The 19,595-nt window shown below is 42.6% G+C and overlaps 1 protein-coding gene across 1 annotated transcript in view; it reads right to left on the bottom strand.

Annotated features, from left to right (window-relative positions):
* fbln1 (fibulin 1) overlaps window positions 1–19,595 on the bottom strand; it is a 251,443-nt gene that overhangs the window by 160,858 nt on the left and 70,990 nt on the right. Inside the window, exons 7-8 of the mRNA XM_078568577.1 lie at window positions 13,912–14,049; window positions 7,802–7,939 (exon numbers count right to left, since the gene is read on the bottom strand). Coding sequence (XP_078424703.1) covers window positions 7,802–7,939; window positions 13,912–14,049 — 276 coding nt within the window. The remainder of the gene's footprint in view (window positions 1–7,801; window positions 7,940–13,911; window positions 14,050–19,595) is intronic.

Here is a 19,595-nt window from a genome sequence, read left to right as displayed (position 1 = left end):
TAACTACCAGCCCCAATAAAAAGGCTAAGTGCAGTTTCTCTAGTCATATAGGTTTTATATGATTGGTTTGGTTGCTCTTTGGTGCAAAATTACCCCTGAGGCTTCTTGTACATGTGTCAAAAGTATTTGCATCATTTGCTTCTGAAACGTCATGGCCTCCTTCACTAGGCAGCATGTAGTGTGACCCTTACATCATTTGGGGGAAAAATCATATTAATCCCTTGAACACACCAATAAAGATGAAAGTATGAAGATTTTATTACTAATTAAGGATGACTATCTCTAGTTTGCCTTCAGAGAGGCTTTCTACTTGAACTTGTGGGTGGTAGTGTTTCCACAATGGTGTTAGGTAGGGGATTCTAAAATGTTGACAAAAGAATAATGAAGGAAAGATAACATACACATCAAAGCCAAGATGGTGTGCAACTTGAAAGTGATGATTTTCCAATTATTCTGCATGTATATTTGTATCAAGCTGAGAAATTATGGGAATTTGAATAATGCAATTCTTCAGTGTTTAAAAACACAGAAGGTTCTTGGAATTTTCTTTGGTTTCTTTTTTTAAATAAACTCGGAGTTTGACAGGTTGCCAATGTTCCTTTGCTCATTTTCCTCCACCTGAACAATTGCATCTAAAGCAGTTCATTGCACTGGTCATGAATACCAGATTGCAAAACATGAGAATAAAGCATAGAACCACAACACAGCCTTGCAGCACAGGCCTAGGAACAACTATCTCCCTCCTGGAAAATTTCTGAGCTACTTGTCACTGCAGTTCATTTGCACAAAAGGAACATTTTGATCAGGTAGCAAGATCCCTTACAGGGAGTTTTAACTATGGATACAGGAATGGAATTTAAAAAAAAACTTCTGTCATCTTGTCTTCATTTATGTTATCCAATAATCAAAGATCATTGAAAAAAGAAAGACTTGCACTTAAAAACACCTTTAATGACCACCCAAAGCACTTTACAGCCAAGGAAGTACTTTTGAAGTGTAGCCATTGTTGTAATATAGGAAATGTGAGTAAACTTGGTAACTGTCTGAAGGCTAGATGGTGTCATATTCGGTAAATTGCGTTCCTTAACAGTGAACACTGTTATAATATGGGTTCTTTAGATGTCTCAATGATGAGATCTTGAGAATTGTATATTTAAACATGAACTGTTTATTGTTAATCTTTAACTTTTTACAGCTCCCAGGTTACTGTCATGCATGGTACTGTTAACTCCATGCAAGCTGGTTCCAGAGTCTTCTCTCTAGACTGTTCACTCAGTCTATTACCATGTGACTCTATGCATCATACCATGGGCGGTGCTATTCTCCAGTCCCACATTAACCTTGCTCTGCCAAGCATCTTTACAATGGCATGCAGGCACATACAACATCATGCAACAAAACACCTCACCCAGGGACTAAGAAAATATAGGCCAGAATTTGACGTTGGCATGCTGGGGAAGGCCCAGCATGCCGATGCTTAAAATGACGCGCAGTGACACCGGGCGTGCATTTAGATTTTTCATTCGGCGGGCGCACATCAGAGATGGCTGTGCACCCACCAAACTGCCAAAGGCCTGTTAAGGCCATTCAGGAAATAATTAAGATAATTAACAGCGCTGCCCATCCAACCTTAAGGTTGGCGGGCAAGCGAAGAGCCTAAGCAGCCTTTGCGTTTTTCAGGAAACCTCATCCACAGGCGGGATGAGGTTTCCTGAAGGTTTAATAACATCAATAAATAAATTTTGATAAATTGACAAACATGTCCCAGTTCACATGACAGTGTCACATGAGGGCACATGTGTAAATAATTTTTATCTTTCTTTACTTAAAAATTTCAATACTTAATCTCCCTGAGGCAGCTCCATGCCCCAGGGAGATTTCTGCGTTCTATCGGTGCATGTGCGAAAGAGCGCAGGCCCCGACTCTCCCTCCTCCCCCCGCCCGCACAGATCGCGCTGAGCGCTACCGGTCGTGCGTCACACTGGGCGGGCCTTAATTGGCCTGCCCATGTAAAATGGAGGCACGCAACCAATCGTGGACAGTGATCGGCTCCGTGCCCGCTCCCGGCCGGCCTGCCCGACGTTCAGGAAACAAAATAGGCCTCTGGAACTATCAAACAACTGGGCCATATATCATTCCCATAGTTAGGAATTCTTCATCAATGTTCTTAAGCTCTGATTTTGTAATTGAGGCAAAATCTGTTCCAGGAATGTTTAGCTGCTGATGTAAAGCTACAGAAAAGTGCGCTGTGATGACTGCACTGAATCTTGGGGGGGTCAGTTCATTTGAATAATTATCATGAGCTCCCAACACAGCTTTAGCCTTGCCTTGGCAACTAGTCCACTGGGGAATGTGCAATATCTGGCCACACTACCTCAAATTTAAATGGGAAGCAGCATTTAACATTAAGCTTGGGACCAAATGTTGTTTCAGTCCTTTCACCTATTTGTTAGGTGTTGCTGATATTGTAAGCAGGTGGGGGGTGATGGGGTTGGTGGGGGGGGAAATAATAACTAAGAATGGAATAAAAGGAATAGTCATCCCTTCGGTACAAATTGTCTATATATTATCCTCTAGTGAGTTTGTGTGATATACAGCCCAAAATGATCTGAGAAATCTGCCAGGGTGTTCTCTGGTGTTCTTGGTATCCATGGAGAGGTTGTAAATTGGCTGTGTGGGAGAAGACAGAGAGTGGTAGTGGATGATTGCTTCTCAGACTGGAGGTCTGTGACTAGTGGTGTACCTCAGGGATCTGTACTGGGACCATTGTTGTTTGTTGTCTATATCAATGATTTGGATGATAATGTGGTGAATTGGATCAGCAAGTCTGCTGATGACACTAAGATTGGAGGCGTTGTGGACAGCGAGGAAGGCTTTCAAAGCTTGCAGAGAGATCTGGACCAACTGGAAAAATGGGCCAGAAAATGGCAGATGGAATTTAATGCGGAAAAGTGTGAGGTGTTACATTTTGGAAGGTCAAACCAAGGTAGGACATACACAGTAAATGGCAGGGCACTGAGGAGTGCGGAGGAATAAAGGGATCTGGGAGTTCAGATACATAATTCCCTGAAAGTGGCGTCACAGGTAGACAAGGTTGTAAAGAAAGCTTTTGGCATACTGGCCTTCATAAATCAAAGTATTGAGTATAGGAGTTGGGATGTTATGGTGAGGTTGTATAAGACATTGGTGAGGCCAACTTTGGAGTATTGTGTGCAGTTCTGGTCGCCTAACTACAGGAAGGATATCAGTAAGATTGAGAGAGTGCAGAGATGATTTACTAGGATGTTGCCGGGTCTTAAGGAGTTGAGTTACAGGGAAAGATTAAACAGGTTAGGACTTTATTCCTTGGAGCGTAGAAGAATGAGGGGAGATTTGATAGAAGTTTACAAAATTGTGAGGGGTATAGACAGAGTAAATGCGAGTAGGCTCTTTCCACTTAGATTAGGAGAAATAAACACGAGAGGACATGGCTTTAGGGTGAAAGGGGAAAGGTTAAGGGGGAACATTAGGGGGAACTTCTTCACTCAGAGAGTGGTGAGAGTGTGGAACGAGCTACCATCTGTCGTGGTAAATGCGGGCTCACTCTTAAGTTTTAAGAATAAATTAGATAGTTCCATGGATGGGAGAGGTCTGGAGGGTTATGGACTAGGTGCAGGTCAATGGGACTAGCGGAATAATATTTCGGCACAGACTAGAAGGGCAGAATGGCCTGTTTTCTGTGCTGTAGTGTTATATGGTTTTATGGTTCTAACACAGTCTACCGCAAGCCTACCTTCACTGGTAAATATACACGTTGGGATTCTTACAGTTCCACACGCTATAAGATTGGCCTTATTGGCAATTTCGTAAATAGTGCTGGAGCCATTTGCTCACCATACAAGCTTGATGCTGAAATAGGGCGCATCAAAGACATCCTGCTGCATAATGACTACCGTGATCCAATCATTTCACGATATATATTACCCAAACTCATGAATGGGCCTAAGACCATCACTTTCAGCCCTGAAAAGTCTACCTCAGATTACCCTGGAAGGGCAAGGTATCTCAAAAATTTAAGTAATAGGTGAGGCTGTTTCACACTGCTACTATGCAGTAACAACACGAGTGGTATTCGCCACTAACAGGATGCTGCCATCAAGCCAAAAAGTCGTTCTGCCTATCACATAAATGAGTAATGTGGTATATGAATTTCAGTGCCAGTGTGATGCAAGGTATGTAGGCCATATGTTCCAAAGACTGCCGGATCATATCAAACAGCATGTCCCAGCTATTGTTCGCAACGGACAGGGTACAAACCATACTCAACCAGCCTGTGCCCACAAAACTCAAAACACAGTGCCAAACATTAGATGTGATTCCTCGATTGAACAACATTTGCTAAGTAACCCTCACTGTGCTAAGAATTAAGCTGATACCCAATTTAAGATCATCAGTTGGGCTCGCAGTGTGGTGCATTTGTATGTACTGGAAGATACATATATTAATACACAGGGCCCTGTTCTTTGCAGACAGAAAGAACATGCACATGCATTGCGCCTGCTTCAGCTAAACAAAATAAGTGACACCCATTCGCTGACTCATTCCTCAGGGCAATGCCTTGACCAATCAGGGTCAAGCTGCCTGGTTTAAATTTCAAACAATGCTTGGCAGTTAACTGTCAGTCACCATCACTGGTGCATTCTCCACGGCAATGCTGCTTGCCAACCAATCAGCACTCTCCTCACATATAGTATAGATTGTTGTTTTCCCCTTTTATTGGTATTCTTGCAAAGTGTCCTGGTGAGTGTAAGACAAAAAGCTTAGACGTGTCTCTTTTTTCAGCAATACTCAAGTTCTGTACTACTAAATGACTATTTGAAAGAAATGTATTGACAAATAAAAGTTCTTCAGTGAAAAAATGCAAATTTGTGGAACAGCAATGAATGCAGTGAGGTATGTGCAGCAAAAAATAAAAAGGTTACTCAAAATTTTTTCAAAATTTCAACCTATTTTACAAGCTTGCAGTTGGTTTTGAGAAACCTACTTCTACAGGCCAGTTTACCTTTGTGTGCCCAATTATATATAGAGATGTGCGTCAAGGACAAGGAAGGTGAGAAGAATGGGAAATCTACTGTGGGAACAATTTTAATGAACTTTGCAACTTAAATAAAGCTAGCATTGGGCTCCAGTGTTGTCCTTGCCAGAAAATGCAGTGTGGATTGAATTGGACTTGAGATTTCTTAATCCACATTTGCAACCTGCAGTTTGCATCACCAATGGATTCTTACAAAAGCAGGGCTTTAATCTTTAACCACAAATAAAACTCCCAATAAGATAAAGCTCTGGTCTGCTGTCTACCTAATCTCCAGAAGGTAACTGAGCGTTACTTCAGCATATAAATCCGGTATTGCAACCTGTATTATCCAACTCTGAGCAGATATATTCCACAGCAGGCATTCTCATGATGACAACACCACTAGGGAAATGTTATGAAAACGTAGGAAGGCTCACCAGCAGGAATCGCATGTTGGGCATTTGGGAGAATAGTCTCCAAATTTTCCAACCATTTAAACGATCAGAATATCGTGGACAGCATGTCTGACTTCCCAGTGAGCATTCCTGGTGGGCAAATGCCACTTTAGGAGCATGATATTGTAAAATTCCTTCATTAGCATTGTACTGAGTTTTTGATTACTCACCCTCATTGACATTGAATCCAAGGGGACATACAAGGGGAGCAAATCAGTGGAGGCATTAGTGGAGTACAGAAAGTGAAGGGTGGAGCTTAAGAAAGAAATTCGGAGAGCAAAGATGGGACATGAGAAAGCTCTGGCTGGTAAAAGTAGGGCAAATCCCAAGATATTCTATAAGTATATCAATGGGAAGAGGATAACCAGGGAAAGAGTAGGGCCCATTAGGAACCAAGGGGGAAATCTATAGGTGGAGCCAGAGGTCATCGGTAGAGTGTTGAACGAATACTTCACATCCATCTTCACCCAAGAGAATGAGGATGAAGCTATGGAACTTGGGGAGAGAGACTGCGAGGTTCTTGAGCAAATTGAAATAGGGATTGACAAGGTATTGGAGGTGTTGGCAGGCTTAAAAGTGGACAAATCTCCAGGTCCAGATGATTTGTGTCCCAGACTGCTGAGGGAGGCAAGGGAGGCAAGGGAGGAGATCGCAGGGGCTCTGACCCAAATTTTTAATTCCTCTCTGGCCACAGGTGAGGTGCCAGAGGACTGAAGAACAGCTAATGTGGTTCCACTATTTAAGAAGGGCTATAGAGATAAGCCAGGGAACTACAGACCAGTGAGTCTCACGTCAGTGGTAGGGAAACTATTGGAGAAAATTCTGAAGGACAGAATCTATCTCCATTTGGAGAGACAAGGTTTGATCAGGGGTAGTCAGCATGGCTTTGTCAGAGGGAGGTCATGCCTAACAAATTTGATTGAATTTTTTGAGGAGGTGACCAGGTGTGTGGATTAGGGTAGTGTAGTTGATGTAGTTTATATGGATTTCAGCAAAACCTTTGACAAGGTCCCATATGGGAGACTTATAAAGAAGGCAAATGCACATGGGATACAGGGTAATTTGATAAGGTGGATTCAAAATTGGCTTAGTTGTAGGAGACAGAGGGTGATGACAGAAGGCTGCTTTAGTGACTGGAAGCCAGTGTTCAGTGGCATACCACAGGGATCTGTGCTGGGTCTCCTATTATTCGTCATTTACATAAACAACATAGATGACAAGTGGGGGGTAGGATTAGTAAGTTTGCGGATGACACAAAGATTGGCCGGGTGGTTAACAGTGAGGTTGAGTGTCTTGGGCTACAGGAAGATATAGACGGGATGGTCAAATGGTCAGATAAGTGGCAGATGGAATTTAATCTTGAAAAGTGTGAGGTGATACACTTTGGAAGGACGTATTCAATGAATGGCATTACACTAGGAAGTTCTGAGGTACAAAGGGACCTTGGCCTGTGTGTCCATAGATCTCTGAAGGCTGAGGGGCGTTAGTGGGGTGGTGAAAAAGGCATATGGGACACTTGCCTTTATCAATCGAGGCATAGGTTACAAAAGTAGGGAGGTCATGTTAGAATCGTATAGAGCCTTGATAAGGCCACAGGTGAGTACTGTGTGCAGTTCTGGTTGCCACATTATAGGAAGGATGTGATTGGAGGGGGTGCAGAGAAGATTCACCAGGATGTTGCCTGGGATGAAACATTTAAGTTATGAAGAGAGGTTGGATAGACTTGGGTTGTTTTCGTTGGAGCAGAGAAGACTGAGGGGCGACCTGATCGAGGTGTACAAGATTATGAGGGGCATGGACAGGTGGATAGAGAGCAGCTGTTCCCCTTAGTTGAAGGGTCAGTCATGAGGGGACACAAGTTCAAGGTGAGGGGGAGGAGGTTTAGGGGGGATGTGAGGAAAAGCAGAGGGTGGTGACGGTCTGGAGTGCGCTGCCTGGGAGGGTGGTGGAGGCGGGTTGCCTCACATCCTTTAAAAAGTACCTGGACGAGCACTTGGCACGTCATAACATTCAAGGCTATGGGCCAAGTGCTGGTAAATGGGATTAGGTAGGTAGGTCAGGTGTTTCTCACGTGTTGGTGCAGACTCGATGGGCCAAAGGGCCTCTTCTGCACTGTATGATTCTGTGATTCTGTGAAGCTCTGGTACAAAGGAATTAATTGACAGTGTACTTATTATTTATGGGAACAATATTTCATAATATTCACTGTTCAGCTGAGGGAAAAAAAACATTTGTCAATTAACTTCTTCTAAAATGTACAGTAACATGGAATGTATCTGTTATTGTTTCCTACCAATGCAGTTGCCCAGAGCATCCTGCAGGAATCCGGCTCCACATTGCATTTTCGGCCGGCAGCGAAATGATCCTTCTGTGTTCTGACAGGTAAAGTTGAATCCACAGTTATGTGTTTCCAACTTACATTCATTGATATCTATCAGATCCAAAAAAAATCAAAATTATTCACCTGCTCAAAAAAACAGTAAAGCAAAGAAGCCAAGGAGTTGATAGAATCAATGGTGCAGCCTGCTTAATGTTGATGGAAGGCCAAGGACAGAAATGATATTTAGTGTAAGTGTTCCAAAAACTCAACAGCAGAGCTCTTCCGAGAGCTCAGAAATAGCCAAGGAAAGGGTTAATAAAATAACATAGCAAGCTGTCCGGATTGAGTGCAACATTTACCTATTGTCCCACCTGACCGATCAGGCAGATGGTTGTGGATGTTACAAACACACAGTATGCAGTGCACCAAAACACCAGCATTTTGTTACATCAAAAATAAATAAATTCTATATTACAGAAACATCCCAATACCAAAGTTACTACCATTGATGACTGGAATAATAGAATCAGGAGGAGGCCATTCAGCCACTTGAGTCTGTTCCACCATTCAATAAAACCATGGCTGAACTGTACCTCAATCCCTTTTACCTTTCTTGGATGCATATCCCATGACACTCTTGCCTGACAAGAATCTACTTACCTCAGTCTTGAAAGTTTAAATTGATCCAACATCTACAGGATTTTTGGATAGAAAGTTACAGATTTCTGGTACCCTATTTGTGAAAAATTGGTTCGGAATTTCAATCCTGAATGGCTCTAATTTTAATCCTGAATGGCTCTAATTTTAAGATTGGCTCCTTGTTCTATATTCTTCTGCCAGAAGAAATAATTTCCCTTTATGTACCTTATTGAATCCTTCATTAATTTTAAGTACCTCAATTAGATCACCCCTGCTATACTCAAGGGAATACAAGCCAACAGCGGGATTTTCTGTACCCGCCCGTCACCGGGATTGCCCGGTCCCGCAGAAAATCAATGGACCTCTGACTGGGGCGCCGACTTGCCCCCGGCGGGTCCCGCCTGCAACTGGGCTGGAAAATCGCAGCCCAAGTTTCTGCAACCTGCTCTCATAATTTAATCCTTTTAGTCTGAGTATCATTGTGGTGAATCTGCCTAGCACCCTCTCCGATGCCAATATATCTTTCCTAAGTTGTTGTGCCCATAACTAAACTCCAGTTGGGGGAGAGAGTTGGGGGGATAGAATTTAATGCCCTCTCCCATGGAGAGTTTGGTGGTGAGGAGGGCATTTAATCAGGCCGGAAGGCGGCAGGTGGGGACCCCACCAAATTCCCGGCTCTACCTCAATGGAGTACATGGCGGGGAAGCCCGTGTATGTCCTTCCCACTCCACCACCATTAATAAATAGTGTGGGGTCTCACCATGCAAGGAGCATGACGAGCAAACCCATGCGTGGTTACTTGCTAGCTCCCAAGAGGGGTCTCTTGGTCCAAAACACTCAGTGCCTGAACAAGGGACCCAGTGTCAAGAACTGATGAGAGCCACGCCTTTGCCCTTGTTGCCGATCCCCTAACCACCTTTCCCCTCATATACCCCAAAATCCCTTCCACCATCACTCACCTGTGACCTGGGTCCATCCATGACCCTAGGCCTCAGGTGGGTGTGGCGCCAGCAGCAACCACCACCACCCCGGTGGCGTTGCCATTCAATACAGCTGTCAACCTCTAATTGTCCAGCAGCTATTGAAGGTCAGGATTTCCACCCTGCAACCCTTGATCCTGGGGAAGGTCTACTGCTGGCCTGTCAAGTGCCTGAGTGGCACTTAATTCAACAAACCTTCCCTAAAAGAAGTGACAGGCAGCTCAGGTGAAACCCCTTTCGCTTCCTGGGTAGGAACCCAGGGTCTGACCAAGCCTCTGTACTTTGTATTGCAGCTCCCTTGAGGTATAGGACAATATTCCATCAATGTTTTTCAGAACTTTTTGTACCTGTCCATTTTGGAGCAGTTGTTTAATATACATATGCCAATTAGCTTTGCCCATTTCCAATGAGAAACGTTTTGGAACATTATATTGGGGACAACCTGTCACTGACTATCAAAATTAGATTCCATTGGTAATTGGCCCATATAGTATTCAATGCATCCATATTTGGAGGTGAATTTAGTTGGCTGCATAGCTATTGACTCATTCACTACTCATCTCATCACAGTTTAGGTGAGAATAACCAGAAATAACAAAATGGTTTCCCAGATGAAGCCTAGCTAGTGTCTTATACAAATTCAACAAGACCTCCTTACTCTTGTATTCAATGCCCCTATTAATAAAGCCTAAGATTCTATAGATAAAAGCAAAATACTGCAGATGCTGGAAACCTAGAAAAAGTACAAAAATACTTGGAAAAACTCAGCAGGTCTGACAGCATCTGCGGAGAGGAAAACAGTTGACATTGCGAGTCCATGTGACCCTTCATCAGAACTAAGGAAATAGAGAAATGGGGTGAAATATAAGCTGGTAGAGGGGGGTAGGACAGGTAGAGATCAATAGGGGGCCAGAGATAGGTGAAGGCAAAGAAGAGATTGCCAAAGATGTCATACGCAAAAGGACAAAGGGGTATTGACAGTGGTGATATTATCTAAGGAATGTGCTAATGGGGACATTAAGGGTAGCAAACAGGACAAGTTAGTGGCAGATGGCCCTAGTGGGGGTGGGGTGGGGGGAAGGGGGGAAGGGATCGAAATGGGCTAAAAAGTGGAGATAAAACAATAGATCGAAATAAATTTTAAAAATAGGTGGGAAAAGAAAAATATATTTGTAAAAAAATTATAAATTATTGGAAAAAGGGGGATTGGAAAGATATATCTCCACCTTTTAGTCCATTTTGATCCCTTCCCCCCTTCCCTCCACCCCACCCCTACTCGGGCCATCTGCCACTAGCTTGTCCTGCTTGCTATCCTTAATGTCCCCATTAGCACATTCCTTAGATAATATCACCACTGTCAACACCCCTTTGTCCTTTTGTCTCTGACATCTTTGGTAATCTCTTCTTTGCCTTCACCTATCACTGGCCCCCTATCGAGCTCTACCCCCCTCTACCAGCTTATATTTCACCCCATTTCTCTATTTCCTTAGTTCTGATTAAGAGTCATACGGACTCGAAACGTCAACTGTATTCCTCTCCGCAGATGCTGTCAGACCTGCTGAGTTTTTCCAGGTATTTTTGTTTTTGTTCTAAGATTCTATATGCTTGATTAACTGCTCTTTCAACATGACCTGCCATCTTCAATCACTTATGTACATATACACTGAGGTCCCTCTGTTCCTGCACCTCCTTTAGAGTTTCTTCCTTTAGTTTATACTGTCTCTCTATATTCTTTCTGCCAAATTGAATCATCTCACTCTTCTGTGCATTGAACCTCATCTGCCACGTGTCTGCCCAATCCACCAACATGTCTATGCTCTTTTAAAGTTCAAGACTATCCTCATTACAGCTGACAACGTTACCAATCTTCATATCACCTGCAAATTTTGAAATGATGCCCTGAACACCACAGGTCATTAATATATATCAGGAAGAGCAAGGGTTCAACATTGACCACTGGGGAGCTCTACTATGAAACTTCCTCCAATCTGAAAAGCAACCATTTATCACTGCTCTCTGTTCCTGTCACAGCCAATTTCCTATCCAAGTGCTTACCTTCCCTTTTGTTCCATGAGTTAGAATTTTGTTCACCAGTCTGTTTTGTGGCACTATATCAAATGCCTTTTGAAAATCCATATATACCACATCATCAACAGTGTTGCCCTTATCAACCTTCTCAGTTATCTCCTCAAAAAACTTAAGTGAGTTACTTAAACATGATTTTCCCTTTATGAATCCATGCTGGCTTTCCTTAATTATCCTGCACTTCTCGAAGTGACAATTGATTTTGTCCTGAACCATAGTTTCCAGAAGCTTCCCTACTACTGAAGTCAAACTGACTGGTCTGTAGTTGTCGGCTTTATCCTTGCACTCCTTTTTGAACAAGGGTGTAACATTCATAATTCTCCAGTTGCCTGGCACCACCCCCGTGTCTAAGAAAGATTACCACTCATGCCTCTGCAATTTCCACTCTCACTTCTCTCAGTACCCTTAGATGCATCTCATTCGGTCCTGATACCTTACCTATTTTAAGTAAAGATATTCTTTCTAACACCTCTTCCTCCTCAATTATAAATTCTTCTAGTGTACCAGTTATTTCATTGCTCACCATAGCCTGTAGCATCTTCTTCCTTTGTAAAGAAAGATGCAAAGTACTTGTTTAATACCTCCACAATTTCTCCTGCCTCTGCGTCCAAGTCCCCTTTTTATCCCTAATTGGTCCTACCTTTTTTTTAAACCATCCTTTTATTATTTATATGCTTATAGAGCACCTTGGGGTTCCCTTTTATGTTAGCTGCCAGTCTCTTTTCATGTTCTCTCCTTGGCTTATCTTATTAGCTTTCTCACTTGCCCTCTGGTCCCTCTGTATTCAGCCTGATTCTCCACTGTGTTTTCTACCTGACATCAATCGTACGCGCATTTCTTCCTTTTCAACTTCACCTCTATCTCTCTTGTCATTCAGGGTGCTCTGGATTTATTTGCCCTACCTTTCCCCTTGAAGGGAATATACCTTGACATTGCCTAAAATACTGTTTCTTTGAAGGTGGCTCATTGGTTAGCCACCGTTTTCTCTGCCAACATTTGATTCCAACCCACTCGACTCAGACGCGCCATACTTGAGGAAGGATGTAAAGGCATTGGAGAGAGTCAAGAGGAGATTCACAAGAATGATTCCAGGGATAAAGAACTGTAACTATGAGGATAGATTGGAAAGGTTGGGACTCTTTTCCTTGGAAAAAAGAAGGCTGAGAGGAGACTTGGTAGAGGTATTCAAGATCCTGAGGGGAAGGGACAATGCAAAGAGTGAGAAACTGTTCCCACTCAAGAGAGCATCAAGAACTAGAGGGCACAGATTCAAAATAATTGGCAAAAAGAGTAATAGTGATGTGGGGAAATATTTTTTCACTGAGAGGGTGGGTGGAATCCAGAATGAACTTTCTGAGAAGATGGTGGAGGCAGATTCAATCGAGGTATTCAAAAGGGAATTAGATTGCTATCTGAAAAGAAAGAATCTACAAGTTAATGGGGATAAGGCAGGGGAGTGGAACTAGGTAGAATGCTCTTTCAGTGAGCCAGTGGTGACTTAATGGGCCAAATTGCCCCCTTCTGCATTATAAAGAATCTGTGATTCTGTTGTTGAATACACTGGTTAGCGTGAAACTAGTTCAGGCACAAAAAAGTCAGCCGAGGTTATTACATATGGCTGCAGTAAGCCTGGCATAGTGAGGGGGAAAAACAGCAGGATAAAAAGAATCCTTGCTTCTTATCTCTATTGATAATCGTAAATGCACTGACTTGGGGTGCAAATAGGACAAGGCTCATATATGAAAACCGTGTGATCAAATAGATTACCAATTCTTAATTTCATCTCATATGTGAAGATTGACCACTTTTCTGAATATTAAAGGATGACTAATGCCTGTGGAATCCTGTTATTCCAGTGCATCGTCTTGGGCGGAGGCACAAAACAGGTAGTATTCAATCGGCTGCCCATTACACACAGTACCTGATATTCAGTTCTACTGCAGTCAATACAATTAAATATTAGGCATTGTGTTTAATGGGTAGCCATTTTGCGCCACTGTCCAAGATAAATTTCTACCCCTTCATATCTTACTTCAAAATATAATTTTTAGGCCCACTGGTATATGAAAAGGAGTCTCTGTTAGGATTGCATCCCATGAACACTTGCTAGTTTCTACAGCCAAGCAGGTAAATGACGTTTGTGGTTGAGGAATAGTGAGATAACCAACACCTAAACTGTAGAGCGCTAACTTCAATGCTGTCAAGAAACTTTGATCCCAGAAATGTCAGATATCAGTGTTTCATACATGTTTATCAGGGGTGTAAAGGAATAACAATTTAGTAGATTATTTGTCGCAAATATGTGTAATATACATATACACGTGTTAGTATACACACACACATGTTTAGATATTTAATACACCTCTGTTCGTTACCTACCTTTGCACTGGTTGCTTTCAGTCAGTTCATAGCCTGTGCCACAGCTTATCTCACGCTGACATCGGTAGGACCCAGCAGTGTTGATGCAGCGTTGTCCTGTTTGGCACTGATGTATCAGTAACAGACACTCATTGATATCTGTATTCAGCAACAAAAAAACTAGTCAAGTTTTCTTTCGTGATCCCCTATTAGTGTTAACATATACTGAGATATTGACCAGAGGTACCAGCAGCGGTCCCTTTACCTTGCAGAAATAGTTATTATTTACTATTGAGATTTTATAGTCTATGGACTCTGGAGGGGACCACAGACAAGCCTAACTCTGTTCTCACTCATCTTCCACAAAAGCACATGTTCTCACAGCTTGGCTGACCTGACCTTATCGGGAAGAGTGGTGTCCTCCAAAGGCTCATATAGGCTGAAGAAATATATTTTTTACACTTTTCAGCTTCCATTGGAGCCACTGTAAATAAGGAAGGTAATCAATCCCTCCATTGAATATAATATTCTAGTGAAGGTTTTCTGATGCCTTCCCCAATCCTGGCATGCCCTTTGACTAGAGAGGTAATTGAAAAACCTGACCACTGCCAATCCTAACTGGAATTTAAATATTCTGTCCAAATGGGCCTGAATCTCAGTAGAACAGTGATATGACCCAAATTCTGTTCTGACATGGGTACTTCTACCTTGGACTCCAAGTATGGGACTTGGTTCCTAGACAGACTGTAGACATACTCTGGTATCTGCTTAGTACTTGTTTATTAGTACGACATGTTAACAGGTTACAGAGTGGGCATATTGCTCCTAGGCATGATTCCAACCTCTCTCAAGAGAGAGTCGAACATATGGCTGACTGATGTCAGTAGTACATCATCATCTACGTCATACATTAACATAGCACATCTGCTCACCCTTTATACTAAAAATTCTGTCTCCTCAGGGCTTAATATTAATGGCAACATCTACAGTCCCAGGGACTTTAGGGCCCATCATTTTTTTTTGATTGTATTGGCTGAAAATAAAATGTTGGCTAGGACACGAGAGCATTCCCTCCTCATCGCTGAATAGTGAAAATGGGAACTTTCACATTCACCTGAGCAGGCAGACTCTCATCTGAAAGATGGCCCCTCTGACAATATAGCACTCCAACAGTGAAGTGTCAGCCTAGATTTTGTACTGAAATCTTCATGGGGTTAAACCCATAAGCTTCTTACTCAGAGCTAAAAGGGCTACCAACTGTGCCAAGCTGATAATTAAGACATATAAGTCACTTCTCACAGAGTTAGATTTTAGCTAATACACAAATTCAAATGGTTGCAATTAGCTCCTTCAATTTATGGTTTGTTCCTGTGATATACATTGAATAAGCTGGGAACCTTCACAATTTCTTGCATGCAACATTTACCTCAAATTCAAGAATATTCAAGAATCCACACCCTACTCTCTATGTACGTCATGATGCTCATGAAAGTGATATTATCATGCATGAAGAATTGAGAATGTGAGTTATGAGAACACACCATGTTTGCATTTCTCATATCACTAAATAACATGGTAAAATAGCTGTGCATTGTTTATCGGGGAATTAATGGTAAAGAATCTATACTCGATGAAGACTTGACACTTTCTATATTTTTATTCAGAAGCATCAAAAACATTCTTACAAGTCTGAAGGCCATAAGTACATATAGGCCTGGATTGTTACTGAATCAGGATGACTCGGGAGCCCTTTAAAAATGGCAGGTGGGTCCCGAATCTGGGGTATCTGACCTCATTCCTGAGTTGTCTGATTTTCGGGCATGTCTTTAAAGGGTATGGGATGGTTTCTGTCAAAAGCCTGCATACGGCACTCCCAACCTGGCCCGCTCCTTGCAGAGATAGGTATCTCCTACTCCTGCACAATTTTCGTAGAGTTGGGCCAGGTTTTAAAGAGCCGTGGGTCCTCAGAGGAGTCGTGAACCTGAGTCTGCAGTAAGCTCAAAAGTTCCTCCTCATGCCCCCATGGCAAATTCTGAACTTCCACGCACCCCCTATGGCGCCTCATGCCCCCATACCAAGCTCTATTCTTCCACTGACCCCCTATGGCCCCTTATATGTCTCCAGTGCCAAGCTCTACCCTACCACCTGCCCCATTCATAACTTTCTCCTATGTGTTTTCATACTCTAATGCATGTCTGGGCTCTCAGCCAAGCGTACATAATGAGGCTTAATAATCCACTAAGCTTGTTGAAACAGCTGTGCCCAGAGAAAACTAATCGACAGTCAGGCTTTCTGATCTCTGCTGTCAATTTCACAATGCTTACACAAGTTAAGTGGTTTCAAGGGCTTGTGGTTTTTGTTGTTAATACTTTAAAGGTTCTGGATGATTGACACTTTTATTAGCTTGTAGTGAAATGACCTTTTCTTTCAACATAAAGGAAGGTTATGAATGAATTATTCTATTTAAAGCTTTTTTTTACGCAACCCATTACAAAATATAGGGTTCATTGGTTCTAGACAGCGTATAGAAGGGTCAATGTGCATGGAAGTGCCATAGCTTAGCATGGGGAGCATGGCAGACCATGGGGATAGGTAAAAGAGCAGGGCTTGGTTTAGGGGGCATGAGAGGAAATTGGGTGGTTTGGGGGTATGAGGTGACATGGATGGAACTTGAGAATGTTTGGATGATGAGGAGGTGTGAGGGGTGAAGGTTGGAGGGCCTTTGTGTTTTTATTTTAACTGGGACAAAATCTCACAGCAGCAAGGTGGGCCTTTTAAACAGTCAGCCGTGGCACCTGGCAATCCCTGTGGCTGCCTCCAAACTTCTTCCTGGGTCAGCTGGCCCAACTCCAGCCTGCACCTGCCCCCGTTCCACCCTCCCCCAAGCACTGAAGGCCCCGCCTTTCTGAGCACTTTCTCCCAAGGCGGGTGGGCCAAACCTGGAATTTTCCTGACTCCCGCTAGTCACCTTAAGGATGTAAATCTAGGCCATAGAGCCTAGGAAAAGCTAATTTTCTCAGAGATTGAGGACAAGAGCTTCTACCAGTAAACCACTGGTTTTAGGTGGTACCAGATTGGTACGGCAGGGAAAATAGGGCAGGACCTTATCTGAAGCAATTTTCCAGTCCCTCTCACTGGTAGGGATCTCAGCCAACTACTCTTTGACCATTCCACAACATTTAAAGAAAGTAATGGGGCAGGTCTTTGGAAACCAACCAATTCCATTATCATCACCATTGACCCATAGACTGATACTGGGTTGGCAGTGCATTGACTTTCTCACTGCAAAGTACATGCCACCCAGAGAATGAGCAAGAGAAGAAGAACAAGTATTCTAAAAGAGGTGGCTGTAGGGATAATGGATACATTGGTTGGGGTCTTCAAAAATTTCCTAGATTCTGGAATGGCCCCAGCGGATCGGAGGGTGGCAATTGTAACGCTATTATTCAAGAAAGAAGGGAGAGACAAAACGGAACTACAGGCTAGCTGGCCTGACAACAGTTGATGGGAAATGCTGGAATCTATTACTAAGGAACTGGTAGCACGGTACTTAGAGAATCACAATATGATTAGGCAAAGTCAACAGTTTTCATAAAAAGGAAATCATGTTTGACAAATCTATAGAGTTTTTTGAGGATGTAATTAGCAGGTAGATAAAAGGGAACCAGTGGGGATGTAATATATTCGAATTTTCAAAATACATTTGTGAAGCTTGTTGTACAAGGGCTCTTGGGATTGGAGGGTGGGGTGTGAAATGTTAGCATAACAGACAATTGTTTAAAGGACTGAAACAGAGTAGGTTTAAACAGGTCATCTTCAGTTTGGTAAGTTGTTGCTGGTGGGGTGCCGCAAGGCTCACTGTTGGGGCCTCAGCTATTTGATGGGCCCCTTAAAGAGTCTACAAAGGGATATAGACAGATTAAGTGAGTGAGCAAGAACATGGCAGATGGAATATAATGTGAGAGAATGTGGAGCTAGTAACTTTTGTTCAAAGAATAGAGAAATAGATTTTATTTTAATAGTTCTGGGAGGGATTTGGTTGTCCATGTACACAAAACGCAAGAACTCATGGACTGCAGCGGTTCAAAAGGCAGCTCACCACCACTTTCTCAAGGGCAATTAGGGATGGACAATAAATGCTGGCCTAGCCAGTGATGCCCACATCCCATGAATGAATTAAAAAACCCAAGAACACAAGAGATAGGAGCAGGAGCTGACCATACAGCCGTCGAGCCTGCTTTGCCATTCAATGTGACCGTTGCTGATCTTGGGCTTCAATTCCACTTTCCTGCCCACTCCCCACATTTCTTGATTCCCTGAAAGACCAAAAATCTGTCTATCTCAGCCTTAAGCATAATCAATGATGGAGCATGCACAACCTTTCATTCTTCTAGACTACAGACAATATAGGCAAAATATATTCAGCTTCTCATATAGACAACCCTCTTATCTCATAGACCAATCTAATGAAAGAAAGTTAGCATGAAGGTGCAGCAAGCAATTAGAAATGCAAATGGTATGTTGTCCTTTATTGCAAGGGATTTGGAGTACAGAGTAAGGAACTCCTGCTGCAATTGTACAGGATGTTGGATGAGATGACATCGAGAGTACTTTGTACAGTTTTGGGCTCCCTGCCTGAGGAAGGATATACGCACCCTGAAGGGCTGCAACAAAGGTTCACTAGATCAATTCTTGGAAGGAAAAAGTTATCCTATGAGGATAGATGGAATAGAACAGGCCTATACTCTCTGGAGTTTATAAGAATGAGAAGTGATTATTTTCCCTGGCTGAAGTCTAGAATTAGGGTCATAGTTTCAGGGTAAGGGTCATCCATTTAAGACTGAGAAGGGGAGATAGTTCTTTACTTAGAGGGCTGGAATCTTGATGAATCTCTCTATCCCAGAGGCTTGTGAATGTTCAGTTGTTGAGGATATTCAGGGCTGAGATCAATATACCTTTGGACTCTAAGGGAAACAAGGAATGTGGGGAAAGTGGAGTTGAGGTCAAAGATCAGCCATGATCATAAAATGGCAGATCAGGCTCAAGGGGCAGTATGCCCTACTATTGCTTATGTTCTTGTTACTATAGTTTAACCATCTTCTCCTCAGGTAAGTATGCTCAAAGTTCATTCAGGATCCTTTGTTGAGATGTTTTCGATATCTTCAGGGGGATTCTTTCCCTGTATAAGGGTTGCTTCTCCCCTTTCCCATTGCAGCACCACTGGATGTTGCTCATTTGTAGTGCTGACTCTCCCTACAGAACAGTAATAGTGCTCAGAACACATCTTACATATATAATTAACCTCAAATGAGTTGTAGTCATGGTGGGGTCATTGTGGTAGGCAGAAGTCAAGCCTTGGTCTATCTCTAGCAGCAATCCTGCCTCAGAGGCTAATTCAGACCTTAGTTTCTTATCTGAATAATTTTGTTGTCAAAAAGTTTTAGAACTTGGATTTGGCTTGATCAGAGATAGAAGTGGCCTCTCAACATTATTTTATCTGAACTCATTTGTAGCTAAAAAACGATTAATATAAGCCAAACAATTAAAAAACAGAAATACCTGAGGCAATGACTGCATGCAAACCAGTGACCATAGAATCATAGAAACTTGGAGCACAGAAGATGGTCATTTGGTCTATCATGCCTGTACCGGCTCTTTGAAAGAGCTATCATCCTTAGTTGCACATAAAATTATTTATGGAATCA

This window comes from Cetorhinus maximus, chromosome 22, assembly GCF_964194155.1.
Source record: "Cetorhinus maximus chromosome 22, sCetMax3.hap1.1, whole genome shotgun sequence".
Classification (NCBI taxonomy): Eukaryota; Metazoa; Chordata; class Chondrichthyes; order Lamniformes; family Cetorhinidae; genus Cetorhinus; species Cetorhinus maximus.
Note: the sequence above shows the minus strand (reverse complement) of the source record. Positions and strands in the feature narration are given on the sequence as shown.